General features: G+C 45.8%; 1 protein-coding gene and 1 non-coding gene across 2 annotated transcripts; both read right to left on the bottom strand.

Annotated features, from left to right (window-relative positions):
* Positions 1-1,508: 1,508 nt before the first annotated feature.
* On the bottom strand, positions 1,509-12,234 carry RBMX (RNA binding motif protein X-linked). The gene is made up of 9 exons (XM_040442115.1): positions 12,113-12,234; positions 7,756-7,872; positions 7,460-7,566; positions 5,518-5,641; positions 3,479-3,598; positions 2,930-3,053; positions 2,725-2,850; positions 2,556-2,641; positions 1,509-2,113 (listed from the first exon to the last, which is right to left on the bottom strand). Exons 2-9 carry the CDS (start codon positions 7,862-7,864, stop codon positions 1,806-1,808), a joined length of 1,104 nt encoding a protein of 367 aa, XP_040298049.1. The 5' UTR covers positions 7,865-7,872; positions 12,113-12,234; the 3' UTR covers positions 1,509-1,805.
* Positions 7,640-7,713, bottom strand: LOC120978331. The gene has a single exon (XR_005774081.1). It is a non-coding gene; the product is annotated as a small nucleolar RNA SNORD61 (small nucleolar RNA).
* Positions 12,235-18,885: the final 6,651 nt, after the last annotated feature.

Raw genomic sequence — 18,885 nt, 5'->3', positions numbered from 1 at the left:
CCTGCCTGTGCCCCCTTGAGTTTACCAACTCCTGGCATAGCACACCCCGGTTGAGGAGCGGTTTGAAGAGGCAACGCTCCATGCGAGCGCTACTGCCTCTTCATTACAATGCAGTCTCTGAAATGCAGTGTAACAAGTCCTCACTGTTCATCTTAATGGAGTGAGTAACTTGCAATTATGCTACGCCACCAATCTACCGGAGACTGAAGTGCAATAACCAGAAAGCAGTGCTCACATGGAGCGATTGTGTCAGAACCTCACCGATCAGATACTGACCTACCCCGACGATCGGTCGTCAATATAAATGGCAGGACAATCCCTTTTACACCTCTACAAGTCTGTTCATCTCCAGTAGCAAGTAAACTTTTTAGTAGATCGAACCTCTGCTGAAAGTCATACCTTGTGTTTCCTGGGGTTGCAAGAGGTCTGTCCATATAACCCAACGCTCTGGAATGTTCAACCTGCAACAAAATAATTTTAAGGATCCATAGGAAGGTCACAGCCCCTAATCCCATCACCTATCCCAATGTGCAGTTGTCACCGTCAGTGACATCCAGGAGCCGTTTCATTGGAAAGGAACATTGGGATGACTTAAAAACGTAGTTTCCATTGTGCACTGCATGATTTAGTTTTTTTTGTAGATCTCCAGTACATTCAAGTTGGAAATGTCAGAGTTGGTGTCAAAACATTTACATGTGGCAATAAGCTGCTTTTTGGTTTACTTTTTTTTATTTTTCAAATAAGTCTATAAGTGTGCTTTTGTTTGAACTTCCAGGGCTAGAGTCAAAGCCAGAGCATTTCACTTCTAATCATTAGCTTAAGTGAAACCTCACCTACTGAAAAGTTGGGATCCATTGCCAAACTGAGTTATTTTAATCCAAGCATAATATGGTTTGTATTTAGTTATCCAGCAGTGCCTTTCCAGGTTTACTTTCCATAATGTAAAGAACTCAGTACCATGAGACATATGCAGCGCATGTTTGACTTAGACTGAAAACAATAATTTGTTGTCTTTGCTTACCCTCAGCAGTTTCTCGGGAATATGGTGGTTTACACTTGAAAGATTCACTTGTTTTAGGCTCTCATGTTCTTTGAGGAGAGACATCATTTGGTTCTTCATTAGCCTTTAGAGTCAATCCTTTAAAAGTGACACTACAGATTTGCAAACACATTGAAACAGTAAAAGTACATATGTTTGGAAGCTTCTTTGGAATGGACTATTTGCGAACCATGTGTCAAACTCATTGGAGTGGGTGTGAAAGGAGTCCATTTGGTTTGACAATTGTTGGCAAGCTGGGTATGCATTATCCGGGTTTAGGGTGCTTACATTTTAAGATCCTTTATATACCCATTTGACATACTTGGAGATTCAGGTTTGTCGTGTCAGCGGCACACTCATTTGCAATTATATAGACAAGGTGCATAATTTCTTATTTTGTAGTTTCCATTGCAACTTGTGTGTGCTCACGTATGGGGGAACCATTATGAAATAAGATGTGGCTGAGAAGTGGCGTTTCACTGAAACTTTACTTTTTGAAAAGGTTACAACACTAATACACAACTTACACTACACATTGTACATTTCAGAGAAAGGTTAACAAAATGTGAAGTTTAAGCATTTCAACGTTCTGAAATGAACACTAGATTCATGGGAGGAGAAAAAAAAAAAACTTACAGGTAAAAAAAGTAAAGATAAATTAAAAACAAAAGCGAACTCCTTTAAGAAGTCCGCTGGTGGTAAAGGCAGAGCACATGCCACTGTCGTTTATGAAAATGTCTTTGGTCCATGTTTTAGGTCTTGCACTTTAGTATCTGCTTCTGCCACCTCCTCTATCAGATCTGCTTCCGCCTCTGCCACCACCACGGGGCACACCCCGACTTGAGCTGCTGTATGAATCACGTGGAGGTGGATAGCCTCTATCAATTGACGGTGGCATGCCACGATCCTGTCTGCCAACTCTGTCACGTCCACTTGAGTAGATATCATTTCTGCTGCTTGAGTAACTGTCTCTGCCTCCATATCCATCCCGGCTGCTGCTGTAATCATCATAGCGACTGCTTCCACCATATGATGGAGGGGGCCCTCTTGCAGGTGGGGCACTACGTGAGTTACCTGCAGGGTCAATGGTCAGGCAACAGGGCAATACTATAAGTTACATATCACATTGCAATTTGCAGCTTATTTATGTTTGCTTGTATTTTAGTAGTTTTGGTACTGACTGCCTTGTTCAGAAAATTCTATTGAACAGGATTGAATTAGAATTCTATAACCTACAAGGTTGAATAAAGTAAAGGCACACTCAAAATCATCTTGTTTGGGTACAGATCTCCAGAGCAGCAGCTTAGATTGCAGATTCTGCCACATGATATCCATGGATTTGTATTTGCTTCACTTTTTTTTAATCTTGCTGTAGGGATTAGCATTCCATGTATGGGAGTGTATAATTTGTCTGCCCCGAAATAGACTAGTATTTCTTTTTGTTTTTAGTTTTATCTTCAGCATGGGGCAAATATGTAGCCTGAAAAACAGAGCAATTTTCAAAATGAAACCTTACCGTAAGGCTCATACGAGTCCCTGTATGAACCACCACTAGGATGATCCGAATAGTCTCTATCACGGCTCCCATATCCATCACGATCACTAGATAAAAATAAATAAATGATTTTTACAGTGTCTAACAGTTGAGAACAGAAGTATGAATATTCATACATACAAAGACATACCCATAGCCTCTGGAGCCATAGTCATCACGAGAACTTGAGTGGCCATAGTCCCGGTAGGCATAATCTCTTGGAGGTGGTGCATAATCTCTGGAGTCCCTGGAACTGCCATAATCCCTGCCAGAGTAACTGAACAGCAAGATTCATCAGCTGATATGCAAGATATAATCAATTACCAGCACAAGTAATCAAAAACTTGAAAAACTACCTGTCGTATCTGTCTTTTCCACCATAGCCATCATCTCTTGGCGACAAGTACACATCTCTTCGAGATGGCATAGGTTCTCTGCGAGGGGGTCCTCCATATCCATCCCTTTCACGTGATAGGGGAGCTGCAGACAGAACAAATACTCCGTAAAGTAAGAGGTGAACATTCCTTTGAAAGTGCGCCTAACCATTTGGAGAAATTTATGAACTAATCTAAAATACAATTTTTTAGTTCAGGTGTCCATAGCTTTAGAATCCATGCAGAGTGCGATGCCAGGCTTTAGCAAGATGGCAGACGAGAGCAGCAATATGTCTGCTTACAGCACTCACTGTGGCTTCCATGTCTACACTACAGTGGAATGCCTATAGGGATTCCAGACTGCTATAGACGCCTGACCTTCTAGTGGACATTGTAATTAAAAGGGGAAATATAATGTATGACAAAGATATGGCATTTTAGAATAGTTAACAAATTTCAGAAGTTTAGGCACACTATATAGTAATGCAATACCAATATACAGGAAAGTCAAGCAAAGAAAAATAGAATTACCTCTTCCACCCATGCCACTGCTGCGAACAGGGCCAGATGGTGCAGACCTCTTTGGAGGTGGACCTCCACTTCTGGGTGGTGGCCCTCTTTTTAGTGACATCTGTCCCCTCGATGAACCACCTACACAAAATAGAAATTCTCATCATCTCTGCAAGCAACCTAGCCATTTTGAAGCATGCCCCATAAAGATTACAGCTCACTCAGCCAGCTTAAAGGTGTCAGTTCTCCAGCCTTGGAGTCAACAACCCCTGGGTCCTAACCTATGCCACTTGTGTGACTGGCTGCAGCAATCATAGGTCTAAGGCCACTTTCACACCTGCGTTTATGTGCGGATCCGTCTGGTATCTGTTCAGAACGGATCCGTTTGCATTACCATGAACAAAAAAAAAATAATTTATTTTTGTTCATGATAATGCAAACGCATCCGTTTTGACTTACATTGAAAGTCAATGGGAGGCGGATCCGTTTTCAATTGCACCATATTGTGTCAGTAAAAACGGATCCGTCCTCATTGACTTACATTGTAAGTCAGGGCGGATCCGTTTGGCTCAGTTTCGTCAGACGGACAAAGCGTTTTGGGGTCCGCCTCCAGAGCGGAATGGAGGCAAACTGATGAATTCTGAACGGATCCGCATCCATTCAGAATGCATTGGGGCTGAACTGATCCGTCTTGGGCCGCTTGTGAGAGCATGGAAACGGATCTCACAGGCGGACCCAGAAACAGCAGAGTGAAAGTAGCCGTAGCTGCTTCCTGATCCTACAGGGACCAGAAGTGGCAAAGTATGGAGCAGCAGGACTGCTGGTAAGCAAGTGGTAGTATATGTTAAAAAGGTTTTCTGCACAGTAAAAACCATGATGTCAAAACCCCCAAAACCTTAGCGGAATTATGGGTTTCTCTCAAGTGGTTTTCTGGGATTTTGATACAGATTATTTATCCAGGATAGATCCTTAGTATCTGATCAGTGGGGGGGGGGGGGGGGGGTCCGACACCTGGGTTCCCCACCAGTCAGTTGTTTTAAGAAGACAGCAGTGTTCCTGTGAGCACCGCTGCCTTCTCTCAGCTCACCAAGCACAGCACCGTACATTGTTTATTGACTGCTCACTATTGCAGCTCAGCCTCATTCACTCAAATGGGGCCGAGCTGCTCCTAGGCCACGTGATACCACTCTGCCTGGGAATAAGCAGAAAGGCTGCAGCGCTACTGCGACCACCACTGCCTTTTCATTCAGTGGACTGGCAGAGGTACTTTGCGTCAGACCCCCACCTATTAGTAAAAAGATCCAAGAATACCCCTTTAAAGGGCACAGGCCATGATCCAAGGGGTTATCTCCAAGGCTGAACAACCCATTTAACATGAACAGGTCAGGTAGCTCAAACTAATGCTTCACTTAGACAGTCTTTTAGCAATGTCTAGAATTAGAGCACCACATAATTTAGCCGCTTTGTGTCCGGTATTGCATATTACTAATGCAGTCAACAGAATTAGGATGAAATCTACAAGTGTGGAATGCTGTTTATAACCTCAGTTGTACAAGGGGGAAGCATCAGTGATTTAATGTATTGTGTATACTGAGCTAAAAAAAACATGGCAGCACACCATTACACATGCAGACAATAGAACTAGGGATTCGGGATTATTCTGGATTAAAGTGGTACTAGACAAAGCTCTTTGTGCACATTTTTTATCAAAAATGCGTTTCCGCCCATCTACTGGCATCAAGATGGCTTCTGCATATGGGTACTAACACTAAAAGAACTGCCTCTCCTGGGCCTACATGTTCAGGGCAGTATGTGCTCAATCTATGTGTCAACATACTAAAGAAAATTTTGACTAGAACCTGTGACTTTGGGATGTGCTAATCTAAATTGTCTTGTCACTGACAGCTGTAATTAAGAGCTGCTGCGAGCATAGACAGAAGTGACAAGACTGAATCTTTTCCCACAAAACTACAATCTGCTGAGCTTCAGCTCTGTAACATGCTGCCTTCAGATTGCACTGCATCGAGGCGACAGGCCCTTTAGTGTATTGTTAGTTTTACCTCCTCTTGATCCTCTAAGACCTCTGGGTGGTCCTCGTTTAGGTGGAGGTGGTCCTCTCCTACTGTCTGCTCCAAAAGAAGGCTTAATGGCTTGTTCAACTTTGATTGGCTTTCCATCCAAAGCCTGAAAATTAGAAATTGGTGCAAATGCTGACTTTCACTTCCAAGTGCTAGCAAGTACCAAACAAACCGCAAGACAATAACCCACAGTAAGGACATTTGAGGTCGTGGTGCATTTACATTAACACCATTGCTAGATGTCAGCTGAAAAATTTGGAAATATGAAACGCAGACACATGCATGCATTTGCCATTGTTCGTTTTTCAACTAGCATGTGTTCTATGGCTTAAAGGGCTTCTGTCACCCCACTAAAGTTTTTTTTTTGGTTACTTATGCCTATAATACGATTTATGCATACATACTGTCATTAATCATTTTCGTTCAGTAGATTCTGTTAAAAACGTACTTTTAAAATATGCAAATTACCTTGATACCAGCAAGTAGGGCGGCTACTTGCTGGTAGCAGCCGCATCCTCCTATCCTAAAGACGCCCCCTCCGCATGCTGATTGACAGGGCCAGCGGACGGGATCTTTCTCTGCTGGCCCTGTCTGCCAACAAGATCTCGCGCCTGCGCCGTACCTGTCTTCAGTCGGCGCAGGCGCACTGAGAGGACGCTCGCTCCTTCCTCAATGTGCCTGCGCCGGGTGTAGATGTGACATCGGCGCAGGCGCATTGAGGATGGAGCGTCCGCCTCTCAGTGTGCCTGCGCCGACTGAAGACAGGTACGGTGCAGGCACCAGATTTTGAATGCAAACAGGGCCAGCAGAGAAAGATCCCGTCCGCTGGCCCTGTCAATCAGCATGCGGAGGGGGGAGTCTTTAGGATAGGAGGATGCAGCTGCTACCAGCAAGTAGCCGCCCGACTTGCTGGTAGCAAGGTAATTTGCATATTTTAATAGTAAGTTTTTAACAGAATCTGCTGAACGAAAATGATTAATGACAGTATGTATGCATAAATCGTATTATAGGCATTATAAGTAACAAAAAATAAAAAAAAACTGTTTAGTGGGGTGACAGAGGCCCTTCAAAGAAAAGTCTAAGCAACAGCAATTCTTCAGGTCCCAGTCAGTCAGCAGACCAGTGCTGGAACAGAAGGAAGGCATTCATTTTTAAATGCTGCATATCAACTCCTTTAAGTTTGGTCATTGCGGGGGGTGGGGGCACGGCACAGACAGGGGAGTTGGAACAATACAGAAAAATGGTCATTGCATAGAGAGTCAAGACCACATAACTTAAAGGGTGTGTCAGCAGATTTGTACCCATGAAGCTGGCTGACCTGTTACATGAGCACTTAGCAGGTGAAGACATCCATGTTGGCCCCATGTTCACACATTACTGAGAAAAATGATGCTTTAATATATGCAAATTAGCCTGTAGGAGCAATGGGGGTGTTGCCTTTACATCTAGAGCATCACCACACCTGGCCCTGTCAAAGTGGAGGGTGCAGCAGTTGCAGAGAGCAGAGCCTTTAGGGGCAATGCCATTACACCTAGAGACTAATTTGCATATAAACATTTTTCTTAGCAATGCAGGCACATAACAGGTCAGCCACTTTCAAAAAGGTACAAATCTGCTGACAGCTGCCCCTTAACCAGTGGAAGGGCTAGCTCCAAAAAAACTCCTGCATTTGCTACTCCATTATGCAGGTTGTTTCATGAAGACAAACCCTCTTATGCTTTAGAGCGTATGGACAGAGGGGATCTCCAAGCCACAATGGATAAAACTGTCTGACACTTCAGCAGGTCATGGATATCTTCATCTGACAGGCTGCCTTAGGTAAAATCATCTGCTAGCTAGGGGTGCTGGGAACAGAACCACCGATCAGCTGCAGACTACTGGCAATTCTTTCTGAACTTTTTTTCAGATGAATAAGTCATCATACCTTTCCGTTCAATTCCCTTGCTGCATCCTTGGCATCTGCAGGGCTCTCAAATGTGACAAATGCAAAACCTCTGGACTTGTTTGTTTCCCGATCTTTCATCAGAAGAACTGGCAAAGAAAGCTCCATTTAGTATAGTTTTTAAAAAAAAAAGTAAATCATTTATACATCTTAGATACAGAGACGCTCAGAACTTCTTAGAGGACAAGAGGCTTTATCAGCTCATACTTTGATCAATGCCAAAAATTCATCACAGCTTTCTCATTTTCTTGGATGTGGCTCTTGAGACCAGCACTTACCTTCAACAATGCGCCCATATTTCCCAAATATGCCTTCCAATGCCTTCTCCGTGGTCTCGGTGTTCAAACCACCGATGAAGAGTTTACCGGGGCGATCCGCCTCAAACATTTTCCAACCTAAAATATGATACAAGACCATAAGCATAACTGATTTCCATAAAACATTATGATAAATAGATGTCAACATCACACTAGGGTTGCACCGGGTATGGAACTTTCAATACCCAATCAATCCTATACCAGGATTTGCTATTTTCTCATGTAGTCCTGGTCACAGGGGTCATGTGCAATTCTGCATGTCTCAGCATTGTGCCACTTAGGCCTCTTTCACACTTGCGTTGTCCGGATCCGGCGTGTACTCCACTTGCCGGAATTACACGCCGGATCCGGAAAAACGCAAGTGTACTGAAAGCATTTGAAGACGGAACCGTCTTCCAAATGCGTTCAGTGTTACTATGGCACCCAGGACGCTATTAAAGTCCTGGTTGCCATAGTAGGAGTGGGGAGCGGGGGAGCGGTATACTTACAGTCCGTGCGGCTCCCCGGGCGCTCCAGAATGACGTCAGAGCGCCCCATGCGCATGGATGACGTGATCCATGTGATCACATGATCCATGCGCTTGGGGCGCCCTGACGTCACTCTGGAGCGCCCGGGGAGCCGCACGGACGGTAAGTACACTGCTCCCCGCTCCCCACTACACTTTACCATGGCTGCCAGGACTTTAGCGTCCCGGCAGCCATGGTAACCACTCTGAAAAAGCTAAATGTCGGCTCCGGCAATGCGCCGAAACGACGTTTAGCTTAAGGCCGGATCCGGATCAATGCCTTTCAATGGGCATTAATTCCGGATCCTGCCTTGCGGCAAGTGTTCCGGATTTTTGGCCGGAGCAAAAAGCGCAGCATGCTGCGGTATTTTCTCCGGCCAAAAAACGTTCCGTTCCGGAACTGAAGACATCCTGATGCATCCTGAACGGATTTCTCTCCATTCAGAATGCATTAGGATAATCCTGATCAGGATTCTTCCGGCATAGAGCCCCGACGACGGAACTCTATGCCGGAAGACAAGAACGCAAGTGTGAAAGAGCCCTTAGGGGAGGTCACTAAAGCAAACATGGCAGTCTAAAGGTTTACACATCGGGGGACTGGAATGGAACAGAGGGGAGCAAATGAGCACCTACAACTTATGTACACCACTAGCCCTAGATAAAAATGGAGGTTGAAACTGGAAAAACTCTAAAGTGGAGTTACAAATTACGGAATTTTGAGGCCCATATGCTGGATCCACACATGGACGCAGAATGAGATGTGGCCGCACACCGCTCAATCACTGTATAGGAGACAGCTGAGTAAGCATGCTCAGCTGTTCCCATAACTCAGAAGTGAGTGGAGAGGGGAGGGGGAGGAGGTCACCTGTTTTGCACACAGAAGGGTTCCAGAGATGAAAAGCCTTAAAAGGGGTTATCCAATGTGCGCAGCAGTTTATGTTAGAAATGTGTCCATGGGTTGTAGAGCCTCCATTAACATGCAGCTTGTTTATAAAAGTATGTAGAAAGTTTAATGAAAAAAAATCTGCACTTGCAGCCGGATCCAGCCTTCCGTGCGCTAGTAGTAATGCAGGAGGCAGATGCCAGTGACCGCCCGCACCAGCCATTATCAGACACTGTTTTATGCAGCAGGAAATGGAGCCTCCCTATACACAGCCAACCTGCACCTGGAGGTCTCAGAACAAGGTGGGGGTGTCAGGACTCAGACACCCACCGATGGGAAATTGAGGAACCATCATGATAGGTATCAATTCCCATATAATCCCTTTAACCTTTACATAGATTAGTTCAATGTTTGAATGTTAAATCCCAGATGTTAGATTAGGTTGTGCACATTTTATTCCCCCCTTGCCAAAAGATGGATGACAACTGCAGCAATCAGACCCAGAGGCCCCAACCCCCTCATCCTAATGAAGCAGATCAAGCATGTGCCCCGCTGATCCATCCTCTAGGGGACTGTAAGACCGCGAAGTGCCCAGCAGTCCCATAGACAATCAGCCGAGTGTCAGTGTATGTGCCTTAGGGAGTTTCATTTTTCCAAAGATGTGATTTTCATATGATTTTGCTTATGCCCCAAGTCTCAGTGATGCAAAAGATATATATGCCAAATATAATATTTAGGGGTTGCACGCGTTGATCACTTAATGTAGGATTGGCTTTTTTGGATGAACACATTACTCAGGCTGTTAAGGAAAATATGACTAAAAATTTAGAAACCTGGTTGATAAAAAAATGGCTGCACAACTTTACAATGGAGCTGAGAAATGGGGATAATTCTAATGAAAGTGGTATTATACCTACTATAAATGGACAAATGAAAGCGCTTAGCGCACATTTTGATCAAACTTGTCGGGCCCATCTACCAGGCATCAAAATGTGCGCTAAGAGCTTTCATTTGTCCATTTATAGTAGGTATAATACCACTTTCATTAGAATTATCCCCATTTCTCAGCTCCATTGTCTGTATGTGTAAGGCTACATGCACACGACCGTATGTGTTTTGAGGTCCGCAAAAAAAAAAAAAAAACGGCGTTTCGTATGGCACCGTTTTTTTTGCGGATACATTGTAATAATGCCTATCCTTGTCGCAAACTAGAAAAAAAATAGGACATGCACTATTTTTTTTGCAGAGCAACTGAACGGACATACTGGTGTGCTGTCTGCGTTTTTTGCAGACCCATTGAAATGCATGGGTCTGCATTCTATCCGCAAAAAAAAAAAAAAGGATCGACACGGAAACAATACGGTCGTATGCATGAGGCCTAAAGCTGTGCAACCATGTCTGCTTGATGGATATGCACCTGGGACGATGTATACGAATGTGCTAGTCTCACTTTCTTGTAGTAAAGATTTAGAAACCAAGCCTGCAAAGAAAAAAGGAAATGAAACGAGGGTAAAAAAAAAACTAGGTTTTTGAAGGAAAAGACCTGAGCGATTTTGTTACTAATAAAAGACGTTCTTTGAGATCCGCGACGTGACACAACAGCGATTCTCTAAGAAGCCATGTGAACGCCGGTGGTCAGCGATTCCGCAGAAAGAGGAACTGCTCTGAATGTTTAACAGATCGGTCAGGGAACTAAAACTATTCTTGTTGAGGGTAGTAGTCGAGCATCAAAAAAAAGTTGTCACCAAACTAACGATAGAAGGGATTGCATCGTTCAAAGTTTAATATAACACATTTGCCTATCATACTACCTATTAATATTAGTGTCTAATTTTTATTTTTTGTAGTTTGTGATTTTTAGTTTTCCCAATAAAAGTAATTATCTGTTATTGTAAATATCTTTTACATCACAGACTCAGGGCGTGAGCCAAGACCGTAAAATTTGTACATTTTATTTTTCCATTACAAAATGAAACACCCTAATGTGCCTGCTCTGGACGGAGAAACAGGACCCATCACATGCGAGACCATAGTGCTGCAGACCCAAGGCGGTTCTACCTTAGCAAGTAGTGCCAGGGGGGGTCTGACCCAAAAGTGCACAACCCCTTCACATCAGCTTGACCGTGCAGACCACCATCCATAGATGTAAGTACTACCTGGGGGTCCAAAAGGCACTGATCACTCTCCCCAAGCCAATAAAAACGAAAAAGCACCAAAAATGTATGGCAGAAAAGAAAACCCACGTGTTCTTTCCACAGGGCAGAGATAAGCAGCCGCCATATTCACCTGGGGACTTAGGGAGGAGGCGGAATGTCACCACACAGGAAACATCATTGCCTAAAATGGTGCAGGGACTATGGGGCACATCCTCGCCGTGTCTACGTGAAAGGTAGGGGTTAACGCTAAGGGTAGGTCACGTGACCCGAGCCTGCATTTACTATACATGTAGAAGATGACGCCTATAAACCCCAGCCGTTAGGAGCCACGGACATAACCTCCCGCCTAACAGGTGTGTGAGAGGTCTACACCCAGCCGCAAAATGGCGGCGCAGAGCGGCTACTGCTGCCCGGGCGGCGGGAACAGGCCCAAAGGCGGAGCGTAGTTACCACAAGAAAATGGCGCTGGAGCCAAGATGGCCGCCACGACCAATAGCCCGCATATCGGCAGCAGACGCGACAAAGGCCAATACAAAACCTCACTAACGTTCTAATTAGCGATACCCCCGGGCCTCACAGGACGAAGCGGGGCGTCTAAAACGGTCACCACGCTTCCTCACAAAATGGCGGCTCGCAAGCTCGCGTCCGCACTCCTGCCCCGGCGAGGGCTGCTGCCGCCACCTCCCCCGACTCGAGACCTGCAGACACGCTCCGTGCATACCCATAAAAAAACAAAACCAACAGCGCTACACTAGGCCGCAGCCGGCCACTTACCGACGAGTTAGTCTCCCTCACACCGCTCTGCAAACCAAATGAGCGCAGACAAAAGAGCGTGAGCGCTTTAAATAGGTATGACGTCACCACGGCAAAACGAGGCTCCAGTGCCCGGATGTTCGGGGAGTCGAATGGAAGAAGGTCACGTAGTAGAGTCACGTGATTGGCGTTCAGCGCCGGGATTGGTTAGCGCTGCCTAGAGGGAGAATGTGCCGGGGAGGGGCCTGAACGCCGCAAGTGATTGGCGGATGTAGTCGCGCCTTGCCGCCTTACTGGCCTGTGACTTACGCTGGGCAATTGCTTACATAGCAAATGCTCCACACACCATGTTATTACTGGAGAGTCTCTTTCCCTGTAATTATACAATCAGGGCTGCAGGAAGGTTTTAATTTCGTGCTGTATCCCTAAGGATATAGTTATATATTTTTGATGCAGTAGAGATGAGGTAGTGTGACAGTGTGGATATGTATTATCCAACAGACCATGGCCCTTGTAGACTGAGGTGGATCACTGGGTGTGATATTGTGGGTTATCAATGTGAGGGTTTTCCCAAAATAAAAATGTGGTTGCAAAATGTGAGGTTGGTGTTTAAAGGGACACTGACAGGCCCAATAAGCATATTTAGGTATATATATATGACAGTACAGGTCTTATAAAGTGTATTAGAATCATCTAAGTATACCCCCTGTCCACCTTATAAATACAGTAAAATGAAGTTTTATAACCTGCTTGAATCGTGTTCAATCTGCCCAAGGGGCGGCATTTCATCTCCACTTGCACCCAGCCAGCCTCGCCCCAACTGCCGTTTGAAGCGCCGCCCAGCTCATCAATATTCACTTCGCTGGGCGGCTACTAGTGTCCCCGACGCAAGATCCGGCGCATGCCCAATACAATCCTATGGGCATCGGCCTCCGGCTCATCTTCAGCGCATGCGCCCGGCACCCTCACTGTCCGGGATCACATCGCGCCTGCGCACAGTATGATTCTCAGAGGCCGATGCAGCCTCTGCTTTAGGCCTCATGCACACGACCATATTTTTTCACGGTCCGCAAAACGGGGTCCCGTTTTTCCGTGATCCATGACTGTTTTTTCGTCCGTGGGTCTTCCTTGATTTTTGGAGGATCCACGGACATGAAAAAAAAGTCGTTTTGGTGTCCGCCTGGCCGTGCGGAGCCAAACGGATCCGTCCTGACTTACAATGCAAGTCAATGTGGACGGATCCGTTTGACGTTGACAAAATATGGTGCAATTGCAAACGGATCCGTCCCCCATTGACTTTCAATGTAAAGTCAGGAGTTAATATACCATAGGATCAGAGTTTTCTCCAATCCGATGGTATATTTTAACTTGAAGCGTCCCCATCACCATGGGAACGCCTCTATGTTAGAATATACCATCGGATTTGAGTTACATCGTGAAACTCAGATCCGACAGTATATTCTAACACAGAGGCGTTCCCATAGTGATGGGGACGCTTCTAGTTAGAATATACTACGAACTGTGTACATAACTGCTGCCTGGCAGCACTCGATCTCTTACAGGGAGCTTTGATTAGCACAATTAACCCCTCAGGTGCCGCACCTGAAGGGGTTAATTGTGCGTATCATAGCCCTCTGTAAGAGATCAGGGGCTGCCAGGCAGCAGGGGGCAGACCCCCTCCCTCCCCAGTTTGAATATCATTGGTGGCCAGTGTGCAGCCCCCCTCCCTCCCTCTATTTTATTATCATTGGTGGCCAGTGTGCGGCCCCCCGGCCCCCCTCCCTCTATTGTATTATCATTGGTGGCCAGTGTGCGCCCCCCTCTATTGTATTAATATCATTGGTGGCCAGTGTGCGGCCTCCCCCCCCCTCCCCGATCATTGGTGGCAGCGGAGAGTTCCGATCGGAGTCCCAGTTTAATCGCTGGGGCTCCGATCGGTAACCATAACAACCAGGACGCTACTGCAGTCCTGGTTGCCATGGTTACTTAGCAATATTAGAAGCATCATACTTACCTGCTGCGCTGTCTGTGACCGGCCGGGAGCTCCTCCTACTGGTAAGTGACAGGTCTGTGCGGCGCATTGCTTAATGATCTCTCACTTACCAGTAGGAGGAGCTCCCGGCCGGTCACAGACAGCGCAGCAGGTAAGTATGATGCTTCTAATATTGCTAAGTAACCATGGCAACCAGGACTGCATTAGCGCTCTGGTTGCCATGGTTACCGATCGGAGCCCCAGCGATTAAACTGGGACTCCAATCGGAACTCTCTGCTGCCACCAATGATCGGCGGAGAGGGGAGGCCGCACACTGGCCACCAATAATATTAATACAATAGAGGGGGGGCCGGGGGGGGGGGGCGCACACTGGCCACCAATGATAATACAATAGAGGGAGGGAGGGGCCGCACACTGGCTACCAATGATAATACAATAAAGGGGGGGCGGGGGGGGGGCCGCACTGGCCACCAATGATATTAATACAATAGAGGGAGGGGGCCGCACTGGTCACCAATGAAATTAAAACTGGGGAGGGAGGGGGGTCTGCCCCCTGCTGCCTTGTAGCCCCTGATCTCTTACAGGGGGCTATGATACGCACAATTAACCCCTTCAGGTGCGGCACCTGAGGGGTTAATTGTGCGGATCACAGCCCCCTGTAAGATATCGGGTGCTGCCAGGCAGCAGGGGGCAGTCATGTACACAGTTCGTAGTATATTCTAACTAAAAGCGTCCCCATCACTATGGTAACGCCTCTGTGTTAGAATATACTGTCGGATTTGAGTTTTCACGAAGTGAAAACTCAGCTCTGAAAAAGCTTTTATGTAGACGGATCTTCGGATCCGTCTGTATGAAAGTAGCCTACGGATCACGGACACGGATGCCAATCTTGTGTGCATCCGTGTTTTTTCACGAACCCATTGACTTGAATGGGTCCATGAACCGTTGTCCGTCAAAAAAATAGGACATGTCCTATTTTTTTGACGGACAGAATACACGGATCACGGAGGCGGATGACAAACGGTGCATTTTCTGAGTTTTCAACGGACCCATTGAAAGTCAATAGGTCCGCAGAAAATCACGGAAAACGGAACAGCGGCCACGGGTGCACACAATGGTCGTGTGCATGAGGCCTTAGTCTGACAGCATTATGTATACTAACAGTATAAAGCCAGTATATACCTACCATTATAGCTTAGGCTACTTTCAAACTTGCGCTGAGCAACAGCCTGCCGGATCCATACAAACGCTAGCCCATGTGTGCCTCCGGAAGTTCACTACGGCCCCATTAACTATAATGGGGACGGGCGGGAGATGCGGCGGCAGCACGGCAAACATGCCGAGAGGTTGAGTGCTATAAACTTGCAGTGTGTGTCTGTGTGAGGTCCCGTCCTCGCCTCCCCTCCTCTGACAGGATTGCACAGCATTATACTGATTGGTAATGCTGTACGACCCTGAGAGTGCTTTTCCTGGACATGGAATAAAGGCACAAAGTGCACACAGGTATGTCTGGAATGAGTCTGCAATCTTCTATGGGGCAGTACTCTTCGTTATATTGGTGAAAAAGAGGTGACAGACTCCCTTTAAATAGAATAGGTCACAGCAGACCAGTCACGTGTCACTTAGGTGGTAGAGCACAGCAGTCTAAGGGATTTCTGATGGATAGAAGATGCGGATTAGGTCCGGATGCGTTGCGAATGCGTTCAGTGGGAAAATGCGCAATTTCGCAAGCAAGGACATTAAGTTTTTGTATGCGATCGTGTTCAGTTTTTCAATGCGATTTAATGTGTTTTTCACGCTCGTGATAAAAAAACTGAAGGTATACAAACAGCATCTCTTCACAACCATCCGTGAAAAACGCATCGCATCTGCACTTGCTTGCGGATGCGATGCGATCGTCACGCAGCCCCATTCACTTCTATGGGTCCAGCATTGCGGGAAAATCTCAGAATATATAACATGCTGCGATTTTCACTCAGACTTTCACAAGTGATGCGTGAAAACCAACGCTCATGTACAAACCGGATTCCAAAAAAGTTGGGACACTATACAAATCGTGAATAAAAACTGAATGCAATGATGTGGAGGTGCCAACTTCTAATATTTTATTCAGAATAGAACATAAATCACGGAACAAAAGTTTAAACTGAGAAAATGTACCATTTTAAGGGAAAAATATGTTGAATCAGAATTTCATGGTGTCAACAAATCCCAAAAAAGTTGGGACAAGGCCATTTTCACCACTGTGTGGCATCTCCCCTTCTTCTTACAACACTCAACAGACGTCTGGGGACCGGGGAGACCAGTTTCTCAAGTTTAGAAATAGGAATGCTCTCCCATTCTTGTCTAATACAGGCCTCTAACTGTTCAATCGTCTTGGGCCTTCTTTGTTGCACCTTCCTCTTTTTGATGCGCCAAATGTTCTCTATAGGTGAAAGATCTGGACTGCAGACTGGCCATTTCAGTACCCGGATCCTTCTCCTACGCAGCCATGATGTTGTGATTGATGCAGAATGTGGTCTGGCATTATCTTGTTGAAAAATGCTGGGTCCTCCCTGAAAGAGATGACGTCTGGATGGGAGCATATGTTGTTCTAGAACCTGAATATATTTTTCTGCATTGATGGTGCCTTTCCAGACATGCAAGCTGCCCATGCCACACGCACTCATGCAACCCCATACCATCAGAGATGCAGGCTTCTGAACTGAGCGTTGATAACAACTTGGGTTGTCCTTGTCCTCTTTGGTCCGGATGACATAGCGTCCCAGATTTCCAAAAAGAACTTTGAATCGTGACTCGTCTGACCACAGAACAGTCTTCCATTTTGCCACACTCCATTTTAAATGATCCCTGGCCCAGTGAAAACGCCTGAGCTTGTGGATCTTGCTTAGAAATGGCTTCTTCTTTGCACTGTAGAGTTTCAGCTGGCAACGGCGGATGGCACGGTGGATTGTGTTCACTGACAATGGTTTCTGGAAGTATTCCTGATCCCATTCTGTGATTTCCTTTACAGTAGCATTCCTGTTTGTGGTGCAGTGTCGTTTAAGGGCCCGGAGATCACGGGCATCCAGTATGGTTTTACGGCCTTGACCCTTACGCACAGAGATTGTTCCAGATTCTCTGAATCTTCGGATGATGTTATGCACAGTTGATGATGATAGATGCAAAGTCTTTGCAATTTTTCGCTGGGTAACACCTTTCTGATATTGCTCCACTATCTTTCTGCGCAACATTGTGGGAATTGGTGATCCTCTACCCATCTTGGCTTCTGAGAGACACTGCCACTCTGAGAAGCTCTTTTTATACCCAATCATGTTGCCAATTGACCTAATTAGTGTTAATTGGTCTTCCAGCTCTTCGTTATGCTCAAATTTACTTTTTCCAGCCTCTTATTGCTACTTGTCCCAACTTTTTTGGGATTTGTTGACACCGTGAAAATTGGAATCAATGTATTTTTCCTTTAAAATGATACATTTACTCGGATTAAACGTTTGATCTGTCATCTACGTTCTATTACAAATAAAATATTGACATTTGCCATCTCCACATCATTGCATTCAGTTTTTATTCACAATTTGTTTAGTGTCCCAACTTTTTTGGAATCCAGTTTGTACACAGCCCCATTGAAATGAATGGGTCCAGATTCCGTGCGGGCGCAATGCGTTTGCATCACGCATTGCACCCGCGTGGAATACTCGCTCGTGTGAAAGGGGCCTTACATCCTGAGGATAGGTGGTGTACATGGTGTTTAAATAGGGTCGCCAAAGAAAGAACCTCCCCTAACCAATTACGCCACGGAGTGTACTAGTCACTGCATCGCTGAAGAGAAACAAGTCTTCCAGTAACGCTACTGGAAGATGGTGATGCGTTCCACACGGGCGCCTCCTGTGTTCCGCATATGCAGCGTTCCACCTACTCCGATCACGTGACCGTGCAGTGTGCTCTCCCATATGCCGGGCCCCTCAGAATGATTCTACTTACCTGGCTCCCCGTGCCACTCCCCACTCCCTGCGCCGCTCCCCACACGACCGCAGCTGCTTTTTTTCGTGCACGGATGAAAACCTCTGGTGGTGGTGGTGGGGGGGGATCAGTCAATGGCAGGTGGTGACGTTGACTAGCCTCCCTAGTGTCACAGGTGACATTAGGAAGGCTCGTCCCCGTCACCGCCTGCCATTGGCTGCAGAGTTTAAAATCCGCACAGAAGTAAAAAGCAAAGTGTACATGAGATTTGTCAAATCTCATTCACTTTGCTGGTACTATATTACACTGTGGCATTTCTACATAAATATCAGTGCAGAAAAACTGCACAGAATTTGCGTTGCGTGCAGGTTACATTACACTAATATCACGTACACTTTGCAGGTTGTTTCTGTGCAGAAATTGACCTGCACTGCGGATTTGCAAAAAAATTGCGTGTCCATTGTTTGCAGTTTTGGCTGCGGATTTGATCCTTTTCAATAGAAGACTAAGATCTGCGGCAAAACCGCATCTAATCTGCACCAAAATGCGCAATTAGAAACTGACAATTACACTTACCAGTAATTTGATTTTCCTGAACCCATGACAGCACCACAGTTGGACAGGAAGCCTCAGAGCAATTAAAAATGGAACACCCACTTCCTCCTTCAGTGTTGATTCCAGAGTAGATCAGTAGGAGCTGTGCAAATACAATTCTCATAACTTCTTCTTTCTTCCATTTTTTTTTTTAAATATGAAAGACAGAAACAATTCTCATCAACCACAAGCGCCAGGGAGGGACTTCGAGGGCTACTGTCATGTGGGTTCAGGAAAATCAACCTTT

This window comes from Bufo bufo, chromosome 8, assembly GCF_905171765.1.
Source record: "Bufo bufo chromosome 8, aBufBuf1.1, whole genome shotgun sequence".
In the NCBI taxonomy this organism is placed as follows: Eukaryota; Metazoa; Chordata; class Amphibia; order Anura; family Bufonidae; genus Bufo; species Bufo bufo.
The sequence above is the reverse complement of the archived record's forward strand: the minus strand, read 5'-3'. Positions and strand labels throughout refer to the sequence as shown.